The sequence below is a fragment of the Rattus norvegicus genome, chromosome 8 (assembly GCF_021556685.1).
Source record: "Rattus norvegicus strain SHRSP/BbbUtx chromosome 8, alternate assembly SHRSP_T2T, whole genome shotgun sequence".
Taxonomy (NCBI): Eukaryota; Metazoa; Chordata; class Mammalia; order Rodentia; family Muridae; genus Rattus; species Rattus norvegicus.
The window spans coordinates 42,876,214-42,895,332 of NC_141541.1; the positions used below are offsets into that span (position 1 = coordinate 42,876,214).

The 19,119-nt window shown below is 47.5% G+C and overlaps 1 protein-coding gene across 14 annotated transcripts in view; it reads right to left on the bottom strand.

Annotated features, from left to right (window-relative positions):
- Positions 1-19,119, bottom strand: part of Pknox2 (PBX/knotted 1 homeobox 2) — a 262,954-nt gene that overhangs the window by 54,819 nt on the left and 189,016 nt on the right. For 13 of the 14 annotated variants that reach the window (XM_087563654.1, XM_087563647.1, XM_087563649.1 and 10 more), the window contains 1 exon segment: positions 6,174-6,313. In XM_087563654.1, coding sequence (XP_087419780.1) covers positions 6,174-6,313 — 140 coding nt within the window. 14 annotated transcript variants of the gene reach the window in all.

The following is a 19,119-nucleotide window of genomic DNA, read 5'->3' on the forward strand; positions in this document are numbered from 1 at the left end:
TTTCAATTTCCCGAAACATTCAACAGCAGCTGGCACCTACAGAGAACACTTACCATCCGCCAGGTGTGCACACGTGGTGTGCGTGTGTGCACACATGTGTGTGGGAGCACACTTGCCCATGCATAAGGCAGGCAGAGGTTCACGTCAGATGTCTTCTGCTTTTATTCCCCACATTATTTTTCGAGATGGGTGCTTGCCCAGGATCCAGCTGCCCAGGCACCCCTCATCACTGCTGTTACAAATGAGCACTTGCCTTGCCCTGTGTTTTTTGTTGTTGTTGTTGTTTGTTTGTTTGTTTGTTTGTTTTTAGAGATCCAAACTCAGATCTCCATGCTTGAGCTGCAAACACCTCACTCTTGAGCCTCTCCCCAGCACCTGCCCCCACCTGGGTTCTTTACTAAGCTTCTGCCTGTGCAATCTAATCCTCCTGGCAGCCCTGATGAAGATATAGTGTTACGTTCACTCCCATTTAGTGAGGAGGAAGCCGGGGCACAGAAACACTGAGCGCCCAGTTGTGGAACCAGCCCGTGAACCATGCGGCTGCTGGGGCTGGGCTCCTAATACCGAGACCCACATCACTGAATGTTTCAGATCGAGGCAGCCAAAGCCACACAAAACGGGGCCTATGCATAAGACCCTCCGGTCCACTCAGCATGCACTGCTCTCCGCAGTGGACATTGCCCAGCGTTATGTAACTTTATCCTGGGCATTAGTGTTTTCTTTGCTGCAGTTGAGAAAACGGAGGCTCGGAGAGATTAACTCACCCAAGGCGACAAAGTTAGTTATCACCACGTCTATTTCTAGAACATCATTCTGCTTCCCCTGCCTAGCATGGGTTGCTAAACTGAATTTGCACCTCCAGCTGAAGGGACTATCGGATCAAGCCTCAGGATTCGGTGACCTTTAGGAGGGTCTCATGGGAGTGATCTGACTGCTGCTCCCTGTCCCACTTCCGCCCTTCTCCCACAGATGTGGATTTGAGATGAACCCAGTCTGGATGCAACAGGAACGAGTGTAATACACACAGCACTTTAGGAATTCACCTTGGTTTACTGAGTGACAGTTGGACTTGGCATGAGATCTCAGGGGGTAAGGCACACCCGGGTGAGGATCCCTGCTGAATGGCTCAGGGAACTGGGGGACTGGTTTAAGTCTTCCAAGTGCAGTATGCAAAAACACCCAAGATTCTAAGTCAGGAGAAAAGAAAGGGGGTGAAAGGGTTTAAAGCAGGGCCTCTGGAGTTGCTACGATGGAGTTCCCTCACTGGTAAGCCAGCGAAGGCTCTCGGACAAGGGTGTATGCTGAGAGTGGGCTTGTGCAAGCAGACAGAGACTTAGGTGCATCCCCAAAGCTGAAAACTCTTGGCCTTAGCATGCATGTGGAGCACTACGGTGCATGCACACAGATCCAGCACTTACTCCGCCCTCTGCACTTTTTGAAGCATTAAGTCATCAAAGAGAGAACATTTCAAGTTAAGACTCCAGAGTTAGACCGGAGGGTTCAGAACCGGGAGTGGAGGATCAAGGCCATTGAAAGCCACTGAATCTGCACATGGGATTATCCCCCTCCCTCCATTTGTAAACAGAGACTGTGTATCTGTGACTTGGCTCCTTGCATTCGGATTGTACTTCATGCTGGCAAGACCCAGTCCTGTGCATTTCTTTCCAGCTCTTCAGTAGCAGTTTTGAGTGGGTCATGGAAGAAACATTTACAACCCGGAAATTGGCAAATGTTACAAACCGTGCTCTTTGCTTGTCTCCCCCCCCCCCCAACACACACACTAATTGCCAGCATCTCATACTAGGACCACAGTGTATTCACAGGGTACTGTCTGACCTATTTAATCCCTTCAACAAGCAATTCAGCACCTTCTTTGCCTATGCTGTACGCTGTGGAGGGTGACTTGTGTTGAGTGCTGGGGACAGAGCAATGAGCAAGATAGACAGGAACCCAAACCTGTCTGCATGGAGTTAACGGTCTAGCAAGTGGAGGGCACAGACATGTTCATCCAGATGTTAATCCAGTTAATTTGCCGAGCAATGGCACAAAAACTACGGGTCAGAGATCCTCCACCTGATTCTGCAGCTGACCCCTAGTGCTTTTTAATGGGCAAGCGGAGCACGCTTGGCTTTACTATATTTTTTTTTTCCTATTCAGACCTCCAGCCCACATTTCTTTATCATAGGTAACTTCAGCCCGGACAGGGGGTCACAGCTCTCAGAGAGGTTCTTGCAGCCATAGGAGAGACAGCCACCAGTACCTTAGCTGAGCAAAGTCACCCTCCTCCCCCCATCTCGCCCTCCTCCCTACCTTGCACCTGGCCAGCCTAGCTCCATGCCACTCTTCTGCTCCCCAGGACACCATGGTTTCCATGGGAACCCACACACTTCAAAGGGGAATGAAGGAGACTGGAGGGGGAGGCAGGGGAATGAAAGCTGGATTAACCTCACCCTCTTGGCCCCCTCTCTGCTCCGCATCCTAATCCCTCCGTCTCAAACTGCACCTGACACCTGACCGCTGTCCTGCAGCGTGGCAGGTGGGGTGTGGCAGTCCAAGTTAAATTTGAACTTCCCTGGAAGGAGACAGCAGAGTTGAGGTGGGGGCTGAGAAAACTGAGGATCATCCAAACCTAAACCTCCTTACTCCATAGGCCTCCCCTCCTCCGATTCCCTCTCATCATTGCTCCTGGGCCACAAACACAATTACCCGGGATGTGCATCCAATCATGGGATCTGCTTGGATTAGACTGAAATCATTAATCTGAGCCGGAGCTCCTGGTTGCTTTGCTGATTAGCCCAGATGATGCACCGGTATGATCCAATTAAAGACAGGCTCTGCTCGCCCCCTCCCCCAGCTTCCAGATCAGAAGGGAACCAATACATTTCATTAACACATCCTTATACACAAATAAAACCTTGGGGGCACTGGCAGGCCCCTCCCCCCTTGCCACACTGTCCCTCTGCCTCTCAGCAGGGCAGCTGGTGGGGGAGCTTCCCCCCATCTTTTTCCATCTATAGTTCTGGAAGGGGCCACAGGGAAGACTTCCTAAAAACATAGTGTTGGGCACTAATCTGAATGGAAGGGCCTTGTTACATTTATTGACATAAAACGTGGACTCCCTAATGTGCTTTGGAACAACCAAACTGCCCCGAACAGGCAAATCTAATTAAAATAACTGACCCTACAGGAGGCTGGGCATCCAAGCAGTGGCTGCAGAGAGGGCTGCTGGTACTAATAGGAGAGGTATGAACATAGGAGATAACTCTGGGGCTCTGGGCCTAGAGGCAATAGGACCAGAGAGCTAGGCAGTGGTACAGGGGTTAGTCCCAACCTAGCTGTGGGGAGCTAGGCAGCCATGTTTGCCTAGGAGTCCCTGTACGGGGTCAGTTGGTCACAAGTCCACCTCGGGCAAATGCTAAGAGCTTCTGTTGGGTTATCCCAGGGGACAAGGGATGAGCTGGAAGAAGTGTTAATGGAAGGACCATCTGAGTCATATTTCACGAGACATGGAGGACAGGTCTGGTGGGTCACCTCTCCTGAAGCTTGGCTTGGGTGTAGCGTAAACCTGGGATCCTGGGAAGGACTCTGGGGCCCAGGGATCTTGCTGTGATGGTCTCATGGAGGGCAACTCTGCTTTATGCCAGCCATGGTGCCAAGTGCTTACACAGGCTGCCTCATTAACTCCTCTTAATGCTTCCGGAGTCTATCATGAACCTTTAGGCTCAGTAAGAGGTAGAAGCAATTTTTGGATTTCCAGAAACTTCATTTCTAGCAGATATCATGACTTGATGCACAATGGTGGTCGTGTTTGTGGCCTAGGGGCAGTAGTGAGAGAGGTCAGAGGAAGGGAGACGGGTGAGGTGGGGGTGGGGGGGGAGGGGTTGTAGGAACTATGCTCAATCTTCTCCGCCCCCCACCTTAAGCACCTTCTTTTCTCTCAAAGAGCACCCTTGTTAAAACTTGTATTGTTTTATGTGTATGACTGTTCTGCCTGGATGCATGCTTGTGCCTCTCAAAGTCAGAAGAGGGCATTGGATCCCCTGGAACCGGACTATTGTGAGCTGTCATGTGGGTACTGGGAATCGAACATGCATCCTCTGGAAGAGCAGCCAGTTTCTTTAACCTCAGAGCCATGTCTTCAGGCCCAAAGATCCTCTTAATCAGACGCGTTCTCTGTGATCTAAGTTCACCACACACCCCACCCCTAAGGGTCTGAAGAGACGCCTGAGGTTACCCTCTAAGGTGCATATGAATCACCCAGGACCATGTGAATTTCATATAATCCTGAGGTTAGGGTGGGCTTCAAGATGTCTTTCTAATCATCTCTAATCTAGTCATACGATGCGCTGCGGCTGACCCGTGAACCACATGGGGAGTGGCGGTTGTCTAAATTGAGCACTATGAGCCATCAGGCCACGAGGGTAGCTTGCAGAGGTCACTTTGCTTTCTCTCCCTTCTCAGGCTGCTGACAGAGGCTCACACGAGCTCCTTTACAGGCAGCTGTGTGATCACTCTTTTCAGCAGGAGCTGCTCTGGCCACTAGCTGATCCTGATCCTATAACACAGACGATTCTGTTTTGCCTGAAAGGGCTGGCCTAGGTGTTTCTCCACCTGGTGGAGTCTCTTGCTCAGCCAGTAAGACCAGCCACAAACGCTGCCACCCAAAGGAAACCTGCCCAGTGTCTCTGAGTACACAGTGGTGGCTTCTTATTTGCATATCTATTGGTTCCTGGGGTGACAAGTACTGGTGTTTACCTTCCTACCCATCTCTCTTTCCCAGGAGTCTAACACAGTGCCTGCAATATTAATAGTAATGATTTTATAGGAGACTATGAAGGAGGGAGAGAGGGAGGGAAGGACACTGAGGGAGGCTAGTTTGCCCTCCCTGGGAGTTACCAACGCCAGTTACTGATCCCAGAATTCTTTGGGCAGAGCCCTGCATCCAAGGGTAGCTGGGCCTGGCTTTATTCTTTGCACAAGGCAAGGACCAGGTACTGTTCTATTTTACTGCAGGGCCTAGGTGTTGGCATCGGAGGCAATCAGCTTATCTGAGTAACTAAAAATAATGCTGAGGATAATGATGATAACATCACTAATTACAACCATTATCACATAGGCATTGTCTTTGGGGTGTGGGGGAAGGAAGGATTCGGTCTTCCTATTCATTTGTCTTCCCATTCGCCTGTCTTGGGTGCCTTATTCCCCGTGTTACTGGCATTTGCTGTGATGCATACCTTCCCCAGGTATGTTGCACTTGCTGATGCGCGAGAGCTTGCACCGGTGCATGTGAGCCATTGTCCAGCCTCAGCACCAAGTGAAGACTTGGGCATCTGTTTTTTGTACCGTGGGATCCTCATGAACGAATGACAATAACAATTTCATTCAGGTCTGTTTTGAGATAACCACACCCTCTTCCCCAACCACACACACAGGAACTGGAGTTCATTAAAGCTGATGGGGATTCCCCTGAGCTTCACCACCTTCTCATTCAGGATGCCGCCCTGCCCTGGGTACACGGCTCAGGCAGAAGGAGATGACCGAGCAGAGGAGCCTTTCCTCCACAAACTCACCCTGGGGAAGTACCAGGACCCACACAGTCACACGCAATACCTCTTGCTAAGAGCATGAATCAGAGAGTGACCCAAGGAACAGCTGGGGCCACATTTACCTGGGATGCTGACAAAGATAATTCACACCCCTCTTCCTGGTGATTGACCAACTGATTCAACCTGTCTGAGCCTGCAGCCTAGACCTGGGTGTTTTGATAAGCTCTCCCTGTTTGCATGCACGCAAAGTTTAGTGACTATCAAGTTGTAGGTGGGACAACCAGATGACTAGTGAACCTGTTGGAGTGAAGGTAACAAGAAGCGGGGCAAGGAGAGGGTTTGGTTGGCTGAACTGAGGGTTTCTGATGTTTATTAGGAACTCCCTTCCCACTTGAGATGGGAAGGGAGTTTTCATGGCTGATACTGCCCTCATACCCTCATATCTCTCACAGGTACTTCTAGCAGCTAAAATTAACCCACAGGGAACGGCCGGGGGTAAGCGGACTCTGAATTGGCTCGAGAGAGGGGGAAGCTCAAGCAAGCTGTTTCTGGCTGTCACTGTTGACCAGTGTACCCTCTGATCTGCATTCTCATATATCAGCTAAGGCTTGCTGCAGAGTCCCCTACCTGTACACAGCTCGCTTGTCTGCTTCAAGCTGGGCCTGGGGATCAATGGGGGCACTGGGCACAGGTGTGCTGGCGGTGGCTGAGGGTGCTGCGATGTGAACAGCCTGGGCCTTGGAAGGTGGCTGGGCAGTTGCTGTCATCTGCAGAGAGAAGAAACAGGAAGGCAGATTAGGTGGAGTGAGAAAGGACTCCCTTGGTCTATGCTGGACCTGGAGGGGGGAAAATGGGGGCAAGAGAGCTATACATACTAAAGTGTATCCATGTATGCATTTGCCACAGTGGACAGTAAACGCCGTCTTTTCATTTAAATAAGTATGTTCTTAAAAAGAAAAACAAAAAACAAAAAACAGCAAAACAACACCCAGTAACCGGGGAATGGATGCCAAACACACATACTTAGAAAACAAAGAATTTTATTTTATTTTACTGAAACAGGGTCTCCTGTAGCCCAGGTTGGGCTTGATGTCTTTTTAAGGCTCACCTTGAATGTGTGCTCTTCCTGTTTCTGCTTCCCAAATACTGGGACCATAGCATACATACCTACCATGTCTCGGTCTAAGAGATGGCTCTTAATGCAAATGTTGTGATCTTTGCCCAGAAGTAGAAAAATAAAAATAAAAACAAAAACAAAATCATAATACAACAAACTGCTTAAATTACTCCCATGAGTCTTTTTGGTATGGGAGGTTTGACTGCCTGTATGTGTACCATGTACATGTCTAGTGCTGTTAAGTTCAGAAGATGGCGGTGGGTCTCCCCTGAAACTGGAGTTAAAGATGGTTGTGAGCTGCTATGTGGGTGCTGGAAGTGAACTCAGGTTCTCTGCAAGGACATCAAGTGCTATTAACCGCCGAGCCATCTCTCCAGCCCCTGTTTATGAGTCTTTTTGACAGTAATGAGTTTAATTAGATAGCTTTGAAAGTAGAAAAAAATAGGCTGAGTATTTTTCATTTGGACAGTTCTATTCATCCCTTCTCATTCAAGTCAAGAGGTAACTCTTCAGGTAGTTTTAATGGCCAACTGAATGGCTGTGCAAATTTGGCTTATATAGCCACTCAAAGATGAAGTTTTTAACAGACAATGGACAGATGTCTGCTCTTGATTGGAGCAACAACTTTAGAAAAAATGGTTTTCATAGCATGTCATAGGGTTTTGAGGGTATTCCAAGGTCTACAATTTTACACCAACTATACCAACCAATTCCTTTCAATATAATACATTGACTTTTCTGTTTAACGTTCCATTTAAAGAAATGGTCCAGTATCTCTAAAAACCATTATTATAGAACTTAATTCTTTTACATTATATTTCTTCTAGTTAAATAGACTCCTAGAATGGTATCAATACATCCTTCCACCTCTCCCGGATACCAAGACATCTCAATGTCCTTGGCCAGAGCTCCCATCTGGCTCTGGTGCTAAGACCTTCTTCACCACCCCCTGGCACTCAACTGGCCATACCTAAATAAAAACGACTGATGTTCGATGAGAAAAAGAGTCAACGAGTAAATGAATGCATATGCTTAGAAGGAAACAGGCGTATCACAGCTTGGGAGTTCATAATAGGATCTGTGTCCGTGCTCTATGGAAGAGAAAGTATTGGGTGAATATATCACATTACTGCTGCGTGTATGTCCCTAGGACATAGGCAGATCTTGTTTTCTCTACATATATTTCTTTAAAGGGTACCACCCTTTAAAGAATAATCCAACCTCCCCCATCTGCCCCTTGCTTTAGTTTTCTGCATATTCATCAGCCTGACCATAAACTATATGTTTATTTGATTATTTTCTCCCCACTCCTCTCTAAAATGCAAGGAGGGCTCATAACAGCTGCATTCTGCCACTAGAAGGCATTAAATATTTGTTGAATCAATGAATTAATGAATAGCAGAGGGTAAACGAGACACCATAAGAGAGGATCCGTGTTTTACTATACTGTGTCTTTTTTTTTTTTTTCAAAAAGAAACACCCCTACCACCATAGAATACAAACTCAGTGCACAGGAGACGGTGCCTCAAGGCCAGCAGACAACTGTCCTCTTACTAGCCTTTGACCTCAGACAAATCCCTTAACTTGCCTAAGCTCCTTTTTTTTTCCCCTCATCAGTATGCATTTAGGATTGATGGTCTTTAAAGAGATGCTACATGAAGGAAGTGTGAGGCAAATGTACTAGACTTCACGATGGGCACACTCAGTTCAAACGGTGGTCACCTTTACAGTGATCTGAGCCCTCACCCATTAATACAATTAGTGTTTGCAGGCACTTCCAGAGTCCCTGCCACACACTAGACACTGTGCTAGGCTCTGGGCTTACAAGAACAGTGCCTGACAACATGGAAAATTTGGCAAGATCATAAAAATGCCAGAAGTAGAAAATACAGTATAATTCACTAGAGCAAGGCATCTTCCACTGTATGTGGCCTGGTGGACAACTGCATGGATTGTGAACTACACCTCACAGACAACAATTAAAGGACAGATGTCAGCATGGTAGAGGTTTCTAATCAAAGGCTTCCTTATTTTGGTCATTTTTTTCAACATTTTTTTTTCTTGGTGATTTAAAGGTTGTCTGAGCACCAAACACAGACACTATTGCTGATGCCAAGAAGTGCTTACTGACAGGAGTCCGATATAGCTGTCCCCTGAGAGGCTCTGCCAGAGCCAGACCAATACAGATGCGGATATACATAGCCAAACATCAGACAGACAAAGCATAGAGACCCCAAAGGAGGAGTTAGGGTAAGGACTGAAGGAACTGAAGGGGTTTGCAACCCCATAGGAAGAACAATAATATCAACCAACCAGACTCCCCAAAGCTCCCAGGGACTAAACCAGGAACCAAAGAGTACAAATGGGGCGTGGGGGGGGATTCATGGCTCCAGTTGGATATGTAGCAGAGGATGGCCTTATCTTACATCACTGGGAGGGGAGCCCCTTGGTCCTGGGGAGGCTTCATGATCCAGGGTAGGGGAATACTAGGGCGCTGAGGCAGGAGTAGCTGGGCAGGTAGGGGAACACCTTCATAGAGGCAGGAGGGACGGGGAAGGGAATAGGAGGTTTGTGGAGGGGAAACTGGGAAGGGGGATAACATTTGAAGTGTAAATAAATAAAATAATCAATAAAAAGAAAAGAAAAACAAATACAAAGAAAAGAAGGTTGTCTGAGGAAATGTTCAACAAATTTATGGATGGTGAGAAACTTGGGCCCAAAAGATCTTTATAGATTTGGACAAGAGGGCAAACCTAATAAGATTATTTTTCATCTAATAAGTTAAAATTGAACACTTCTAAAAATAAAACATAATCAATAATGTGAGTGCAGAAGAGGGGGTACAGGGGTTATCATCAGTGCATTAGCTGATGGCTTGCTCAATACATCCAAGGTGTAATGTGTCCATGAACAACACACAAGCACATCCCAACATGAATGGATGCTGTCTGAGGAGGCATTAAGGAAAGCCTAGAGCACAATGAGGGGGTTGGGATCCTGTTTTCCCTTGGATTAAACATTTGGGATCCTGTTTTCCCTTGGATTAAACGTTTGGGATCCTGTTTTCCCTTGGATTAAACAAGTACGTGAAGGCACATTCAGAGGACAGCTGACCAGCATGGCGATGGCATTCTGTAGTTTGTTTCAAGACAACTCCATGTAGGACCTAGAATGTGTATGCATGATTTGGTAGCCAGGGGAAATAGGAGGACATGAGACTCCCCTTTAAATATCTGAGTGAGGGGATTATAATTAAACAGGAGAGTTGTAGAATTTGCTCCAGTCGTAAAGTGAGCACAACTACATCAACAGAGCTCATCCGATGGTGAAATGTCAGTGCATTGATACACTCTGCTATGCCCACTAGGTAAATTGTCAGGTGTCCTTGAAAGAATCCACGGAGCTTTGACTAAGATGAGATTCTAAAGAAGGGCGAGAGAGGAACTCTTCTGTTTGACTGGGGAAAGGCAATGGAAGGCCCTGATGGGATAAAGATGAATGCTTAGAATGAAAATTAAATCAAAATCGGTCATTTGCTGATCTCCTGAGAGACCCTCAGAGACTCTTAGAGGGTGGGAGAGACCAGAGCTGGTTTGAGAGGGAGGATGACTCAAATTTATGTGGCTTGTGGGGGCTGATCCAGCGAAGTCTGCATTTCTTTCAGGCTTGGAGGATGAATGTTTATTTCTGAATAGGTTTCTTTCGCTAGCCATTTCCAAAGACCTGGAATTCAAATAGGACCAGTCACTGTTTACAAGGTCAGAGACCCTCAGGAGAATAGGGGTGATTTGAAATCAGTTTTAGGGGCATCAAATTCTAAAGGGCAGGAGCAGGGGGAGAAGCTGGGAGAACCAGGGCAGGGCAGGGCAGGGCAGGGCAGGGGAGGGGAGGGCAGGGGAGAGCAGGGCAGGGCAGGGCAGGGCAGGGCAGGGCAGGGCAGGGCAGGGCTATTAAATGGGTTCATGGAAGTGCCTGTGAAACTGATGGTTGAAATTTTGGGGAATTTCGTAAACTGGTTGATGTCTGGGTGTCTTGAAATTGGCCACAGTGGGAGCACTTACAGCAAGGAAATTGGTGAACGGTGCAAATCAGGACTGGACCCCCCTCTCCAACCCATGCTTCCAGAGCCAATTACTAACTAGCACACTAATTCCAGGGTACTTCCCAATTGACTTCCACCCACTTTCCTTGCTTTGACATGGGAAAAAATTAACCATACATCTCCACAAGGCCATTCGGAACATTCACAGCTGCTCTCAAATGGACTACTCATCCAGGGCATTTCCTTTAGGGAAATTGTACCTGTATGGCTCACTGTGGACAAGGCAGGGGATGGCTTTAATGCAGACATGCAGCACAGTCCTCTTACAAGCAGAGGAAGCTAGGGCACAGAGAAGGAGGGAGGCAGAGTTATCCAATGCCTTGAGAGCAGACTAGGGAATCAGAAAGGCCTCAGCAAGTGAAGGAGCCTGGATCAGGCTTGGGGTCGATGAACCACTAACGGTTCTTAGTGATGAGTTTTGGGGCACGTCTCCTGGCATTATTAAACTTCCTAATGCAAGAGTAATACCTGCCCCACAGACTAAGGGCAGTAATCAAGGGAACTAGATTATGGACAGGGCATTATGGTGTTGGCTCCGAGGAGGCCCATCTATGTGGTTCCTGACTCTTTTCTCTTAGCTGTGGGTCCTTCTTGGAGTGAAGACTTTGGGACCAGTACCTGCCTGCTTCCCTTTTTCTATGTACGTAAGATGGAACTAGCCAAAATCCTTTACTTCAAGGACTCCCGTCCAATCTCTTTCTCCTTCTTCCTTCCTTCCTTCCTTTCTTTCTTCCTTCCTTTCTTTCTTTCTTCCCTTCTTCCTTCCTTCCTTCCTTCCTTCCTTTCTTTCTTTCTTTCTTCCTTTCTTCCTTCCTTCCTTTCTTTCTTTCTTCCCTTCTTTCTTCCTTTCTTTCTTTCTTCCTTCCTTCCTTTCTTCCCTTCTTTCTTCCTTCCTTCCTTTCTTTCTTTCTTCCTTCCTTCCTTTCTTTCTTTCTTCCCTTCTTTCTTCCTTTCTTTCTTTCTTTCTTCCTTTCTTCCTTCCTTTCTTTCTTTCTTCCTTTCTTTCTTCCTTTCTTCCTTCCTTCCTTTCTTTCTTTCTTTCTTCCTTTCTTTCTTTCTTCCTTTCTTTCTTCCTTTCTCTCTTTCCTTTCTTTCTTTCCTTTCTTTCTTTCTTCCTTTCCTTCCTTTCCTTCCTTCCTTCCTTCCTTCTTTCCTTTCTCTTTCTTTCTTCTTCCTCTTCCTCCTACTGTTCCTCTTCTTTTTGGTGTATGTATGGATGTTTTGTCTACATGTATGTTTGTGTATCACATGCATGCCTGGTGTCCACAGAGGTCAGAAGAGGGTGTCGATCTTCTGGATCTATAGCTACAGACAGTAACGAGCTGCCACGTAGGCGCTGGGAGTCAAACCTACCTCCTCTGGACGAGCAACAAGTGCTCCTAGCCTCTGAGCCATCTCTCTAGCTCCCTTGGTCCAATTCTTAAGTCGTGTTTCCTGTCTGCCACTCTATAAATGGGAAGAGTCAAGGCTATGAATGCATGACTAGATATACAGTATCTACGGGAGCTAAGAGATCCAACTACTCTGACAATCTTATCTTGGAACGAGTAGAAGAATTTCTGGGTAGCCGTAAGAGAAGTCAGAAAGTGGCATGTTCACGGCCCACACTAGCACTTTATGACGCCTTCCCATTAAACACCTCCCTTCTCTAGTAGTAGCAGGGGAACAGCCAGCACCTATCAGAGTCTACCTGACTGATCATACAAGGTTGCAGTAGGCCTTCAAGCTGAAGAGCAATCCTGGGCAGTTCCTCAGTCCATTTTATAGAAAAGAAAACGGACATTCATGCAGCTGAAGAGACTCCTGAAGATCTTTGTTACCTGTGTCTGTAACCCAGTGAATTTCAGGTCAATTTTCCTGACAGTGATTGTGCTGAAAACACTTCTAACTTAGGTGAAACCTAACGAGAGAGTTATGGAGGGCTTATTAGCCCAAAGTGACCTACTGCTCCATTGATTTTTCTTCAGGAGAACAGAGAGGCCCTCTGGAAACCCTGAACTATGGGACAAAAGCTGGGCTAGAGGCCCTGAGCTCCCAATTGTGGTCAGTGCTATGTCCTGCCAGGATCTGCTGGGAATTCTGCTTTGATACTCACAGAGGTGGAAGCAGGTACCTTAAGTAGAGAACCGCAACAAAGTCTTCCTAGCAGGTTAGAAAGGCGCTTTGCATTAGGAAGAGCAGAGTGCTCCCATCACATAAAAGTCGTTTTGAATTTCACCCTTGACCCTGACTGCTGGGCAACTTTGATGTGTCATTTGCCCTTCAGATGCCTTATCTGAGGAAAAAGAGTGATGTTTCCTACCCCCTCTCTGCTGGGAGGGCAGCTCCCACTTGATGGTACTGACCAGAGACACATCAGTGTGGGCAGGACATCTGCTCTTTGCTTGCCTGGCCTGGTAGCGTGTTTCCAACGACCTGCCAGATTGTCTTACTCGCCTGTCAGACTGGAGGATGATTGAGGGCAGTGGCCAGTGTTGTAGCCCTGCTGTCCGATACAGAGACCATTCAAACTCTGTGGAACACAGGAGGAGCTGGTGTGGAGCAGAGAGGATTTCCCAGTAATGATACCTTTCTAGCTGACCCCAAATACCTCAGGTCATAGCAGAGAAGCCTACAGTCTCTGGCCACACACTGATGGGAGCAGTGGGCACCCTGTCAAGATCTGGAGCTGAGAGATCTCAGCCGGATATGCGAAGGTGGGCACCTTCTTTACAGATGGCTCTGCCTGCCTGCCTGCCTGTCTGTGAGACTTGAGCAAATTCTTCGACCTTTCTGATGCCGGTCTATAAAATGGGAATAGTTGGGGTTGGGGATTTGGCTCAGTGGTAGAGCGCTTGCCTAGGAAGCGCAAGGTCCCGGGTTCGGTCCCCAGCCCCGGAAAAAAAAAAAAAAAAAGAAAAAAAGAAGAAGAAAAAGAAAAAAAAATGGAAATAGTTTTTAATACCTACAGTTAGAAGTGACTGGAGGGAAATGAGGTATTGCATGGCAAAGCAGCTGGAATTTAATGGGCCTCAGCATGGCAGTTGCTACTAATATAATCCATGCACTTTAAAACCCGCACCCCACTAGCTGGCTGCTTCCCTTCTCCTCTGCCCTGAGGTCCTGTGACATCGGTGTACCTCTGTTGAAAGAACCCACTCCTGGGAAGTGTTGCAAATACGGGCTTAGGGACAGGAGGACAGAAACAGATATTACTAACCATCAACTGTCCCTTGGCCAGCTGACTCTCAGTCCCCTTCAGCCTCAACTGCCCTCTTAACAGAACAGAGTGAATACTCCCTCCCCCTGTTTCTATTATGAGGCCACACAGGGAAGTGCGAGGCAAAGAAAGAGTGCCAGGTGAGCTTTGTGTCTCAGCTCTTTTGAGTAAGGATGTTATTCGTAGTGCTGGGCATGGGACCTCGGCCTTGTGCACGCCAGGCAAGGCTTCACCTATAAGTTACAGCCTCGGGCTGCTAAGCACTGTTGATGTTCACTTTTGCCAGTCTTCTTTGAATTCATGCCCTGCATCTGTAGTTTCCTTCTGAGAAGTCCTGGGGCTCGCACCCCTGTCCCTCACCACACACAGGATTGGTTTTTGTGGGTCTTTAGCAATATATGTCTTCTAGGTTCCTTGTTACAAACCTTGATCAGCACAGACATGACTTCTAAGACAGGATCCCCTTCTTCGGAGCCCAACACCTGGCAGGGGAAAGCCAGGAAGAGCATTGCTAAAGGAACCCAGCAGATTTCTGTGCAGGTCTGGCCCTACTAAGGGCTGGCTGCAAAAGCTCCAGCCAGCAACTGGCACTCCCCCTAGTGCCAGGAAAAAGCCAGCATAGGTTTGTTTTCCTAGCATCCAGGCAACAGTCCAAGGACCTGGGAGGGGGTCAGAGCATGAAGCCATTTGGTAAATACAGCTTTGGGCTGAACAGGGAGGCAGCAGTGGACTGTGTTGAGGTCAGTGTTGAGGGGGATAATGGTCTCAGAGTGCTCAAAGCCTGGGTCTATTCCTTGAGCTTCAGCAAGGGGGACCAGCACCCTCCCCATGTTCTCACTCCTCACACTCCAGTGCTCTGGGCTGCCTGAACATATCTGAAGAGTCCCGTGACTGCCTCTATAGGAAGCATCCATACATCCCCTTCTCTCATGGCAGAGTCCTGACTCTTCTCAGAGTCAGGTAGCCTTGGCCTCTGCCTCATCTGTATCCAGTCTTAACAGCTGTGACAACTGTGGGGCCATCTCCATGGGTGGATGGGTTTCCCAGGTTTAATGTGTTGCTAAATGACTGAACCATGGATAAATTGCGAGCGAGTGGTGGTTAAAAGACTCAGGGCAAACAAGATGTGACAGAGGACTCCTCAACATATCTGCCTAGAGAGGGGAAGCAGCAATAGAATCTGAACCCTGGCAGGGGGGCTGGGCGTCCTGAAACAGAAGGTCTGAGTCCCCTCCACCAGGATCCCAGGGCCGGGAAGCCAGACAAGTGCACAGAAGAGTTAGGTGCTGTGCAATAGGGGAGAGGGGCTTGATTGATTAATTAACACTTTATAGGCAGTGGTTTACAAAAGTGTTACTGGATGCTGCCTCCCCCTTATCACCAACAGGAAGCTTTAACAGAGACCAGGGAAGGGAGAGGAACCCCATCTCACACTTCTTAGCTTTGTACAGTTTTTTGGAACATGACCACTCCCCTCACTTCCCATTCATTTCCAGAGGATCCCTTACTTCTGTTACGGTCCCAAGCCAGCCAGTGATTTCCAACAGACACAAGAGCCTAACAGAGTCTTATTGTGTGCATAGGTCTATCCGCATGAGTGTGTGTGTGTGTGTGTGTGTGTGTGTGTGTGTGTGTGTGTGTGTGTGTGTTCTTAGCTGGAAAAACATATCTGATATGCCTATTGTGTTCCTAATAAAAAAGTAATTAAAGTTCAATCCCATCTGGGCCACGGAGATGTGCAGTGAGGAATCGAGCCAGAGCACTGCTGAGCAGACACCGAGAAACGTCACCCTCGATTCACACCATGGCGTGCATGGGTTTCGAGGCGAAAATGGCAGAAGTTCCACTTTGCCTCTGCAGAAAGTAAAGCCTCGAAAGGACAGGAACTCTAATTCTGCACACACACACACACACCCAGTACATAGCACACAGTTGGCAAGACCGGCAGGAAGCACTCAACGTTTGTGAAGAAGATGAGGGACTGGAAGAGATCATTACTGAATGAATCACTTGCCTGAATTTGTGTGATACACAGGAGCAGGGTCAGGGTCAGACCCAAGATTCCTGGGTGTCTGCTATGGGGAGTCACCCTGCTCTCTGAGACTACCAGCTCCAAGAACAACAGGACTTCTGGGGTCTAATTCATCTAGCCCTCATGCTAGGCCACAGGGACACTCAATCTCTTCAAAGATGGCACAAGAGGACACAGCCTGTAAAGTGCTTCTCAGCCCTGCTGCTCACGTGGCCACCTGTCCCCTGATTTATTTTAGGCTTTGTATCCTTGGGCCATTAACTATTTTTGTAGCTGTTTAGGGCGCTTGTCCTATTTGGAGACAAGAAGTTGGACAATCAGATCTCTGCTTCTGGTAACTGAGGTAGGAAGGAAGTTAATAAAAGGCAAAACCTAAACCGGATCCATCACAAGCTTCCTAGTCCTGGAGACAGATCATCATCTCCGATGCAGGGACAGAGGGCCCAGCTAGACCTGGAGTTTGCTTTTCCCCCTCTATGCAATGAAGAATCCAGGTCTAAAGGCATGGGTGGCCCAAGCAGGCAGGGAGAAAGGTCACCGAGTATAAAGGGAAGAAAGGCCCACAACAAAATAAAAGGAAGAGAAGAATATGTTTTGATGAATCAAATCGAGGGAAGGTGGGTCTCCCATATGGTCCCTGGGGTGTTGCCCCCAGGGGCAGAGGGAACTGTCAATCATAGCTACAGAAAAGGCTTAGGGGAACTTTCAAAGCAGATGAATTAACTCTATGCTGCAAAGTGAATGTGTTTCACAGGCAGCTGAGCAGAGGACCCTGCAAGGCAGGGGGCTCCAGGCCTTAAAGAGATGAGAGGGATGTTAAGGACTGTGACAACATCTGAACCCGCTTGCCCGGCACAGCTGCATGGCCTGGATGGAGGCCATTCACAGCCAGGGGCCCCATCCACCCCCTTCTGCCTTGTTAATGAAACCAGCATGGGGATCCTAATGACTGATCAAAGCCCAGCCAGCTTCCTCAGGCCTGATGCATCCCTGGTTCTGCTTGGAGCATCTGGGCTAGGACAGGGAGGGGAAGTAAGGGTAAATGGGTGGAGAGAATGCTTTGTAGCCCCATCTCTGGCAGCCTTGCCTTCCCTGTTTGGAAGGTGGGGAAGCATCATTTTGACCCTGGAACTAGGAAAGCGGTTTCCTCGGTCCCTCTTTGCTGCAGGGGGATGAAGCAGTGGACCTCCGTTTCCATGAAAACTCTGCCTGCATTAAAAGGCCTCGAGCCAATGCTTGCCTTCCTTCTGAAGGGAGCTTCCCCAGATGAGCCTGAAAGCTGAATTCTCATTTTGTCATCACGCTGTCTCTGATGGACGAGGAAACCAGTCCTGAGTAAACTGCCAAAGCCCCTTTCAGAGCAGGTATTGTTGGGTCATTTGGTGACAACTCCCAGCTACCTGCCTATCTATCGATTTCTAATCTACCCCACCCACTAAGTGTCACATCCACCAGGGCTGGAAAAGGATCCCTTAAGATATCTGCTTTCTGGCAGAACATTCACGCAGCAGGGCTTGCTGTAAATTGCAGACTGAGAATTTTAAACATTGACTATCTACCCCAATAGACCAGATGATTTAAATATGTGTCTTGCCTGTAAACATCTATGGAACGGTAGGCGTGGGTCTATGTTTGCCTTCCATTTCTTTGATAAGGGCTTGGTAAGTAAGGGTAGAGAAACTGCTGCTCTCACTACTAGATTCCCCATTCCTGGGGTAGCGGATAGAGCTGGGAGAACGTGGCATTGTGGGAGATGCTGCATATGTATACACTGCCTGATGAGAAACAGGAGGATGCAAGGCATTTCTGAGGTGAGGATATAAGACTCAAAACGGTGGTTGATACCATAAAATTTCTAGAAAGGAGACCAGAGTGACATTTGCTGGTGTGTTTGTGTGTGTGTGTGTGTGTGTGTGTGTGTGTGTGTGTGTGTGTGTTTGTATAAAACGTAGAGATCCATTAGAGTTGGTAGGGATTCTGGGGTAGAAGGAGGTGGAAGTTGTGAAGAAACCCCAGTGACTATGATGGCCAGGCCCACTGAGACAGAGTTGCATAAGAACAGAAACAATGATAGGCAAATCAACATGATTCATTGAACGGAGGGTCCATCCATCTACTTCATATTCATTCTCCCTGCAGACAACGTTTTCTTACAGGATGCTGAGTTCGAGCAATCCACCCCTATCTCTTCAGTGCGTAGAACGAGGGTCTGAATCAAGGCATAGACACCGCATACTGAAATTATGAGTATTAGAATTTTGTTTTTTTTCTTTTTTCTTTTTTTCGGAGCTGGGGACCGAACCCAGGGCCTTGCGCTTGCTAGGCAAGCGCTCTACCACTGAGCTAAATCCCCAACCCCTAGAGTTTTTTAAAAGACAAAAAAAAAAAAAAAAAAAAAAAAAAAAAAAAAAAAGTTAATGATTTGAAGAGAAACCAGAGTATGAGGTATTGTAATTAGACAGTAGAGGGCGCTGCTTCTCCAACGGAATTCAACAGAAAAGATACGGGAAGGAGATAAGTCTACATGAAGGGTACTACCAGGTTGTTGCTCTTGCGATTTCTAAATATACGATGAGTCTTCAGATCATAATAAACAGAATGACATCCTTATGAGAAGTCACAGAGTCCCCCCCCCCCCCCCCCAGACAAACTCAAACAGCCCACAGGGGCTGGAAGCCACTTAGCCACCATACCACTTTGGCTTTCGCCCAAATAGCATGGGGCCATAACCATTAATGCTTCTCTGCTAAAATGGAAAAGAGGAAAAAAAAGTCTCCGTCATTTTTAATAACTTTATTCCCCAAACTTCAAAATGAAAATTGCCAAGTTAAGAACTTGCCTGGAAAAAAAAATTCTAATTTATTATAAAGAAGGTCCGGGGCTTGGGAATTTTTTAATGCAGATTCCTAATTTTCCAAAGTGACATTCTCCTGTGCATTTGAATAGATTATGCTCAGTATTGCTAGCCCTTAGCGCAACGGGAACATTATTAAAACGATTGCACGGGTCTCCGAGGAGAGCCTCTGCTTCTTGCTCCCTTTCTCATTTTGGGGACTTCATATCAGACTGTCCATTCCTTGCCTGTGAAAGAAAGTGGGTTTCTGGGGGAGGCGGCATGGAGTT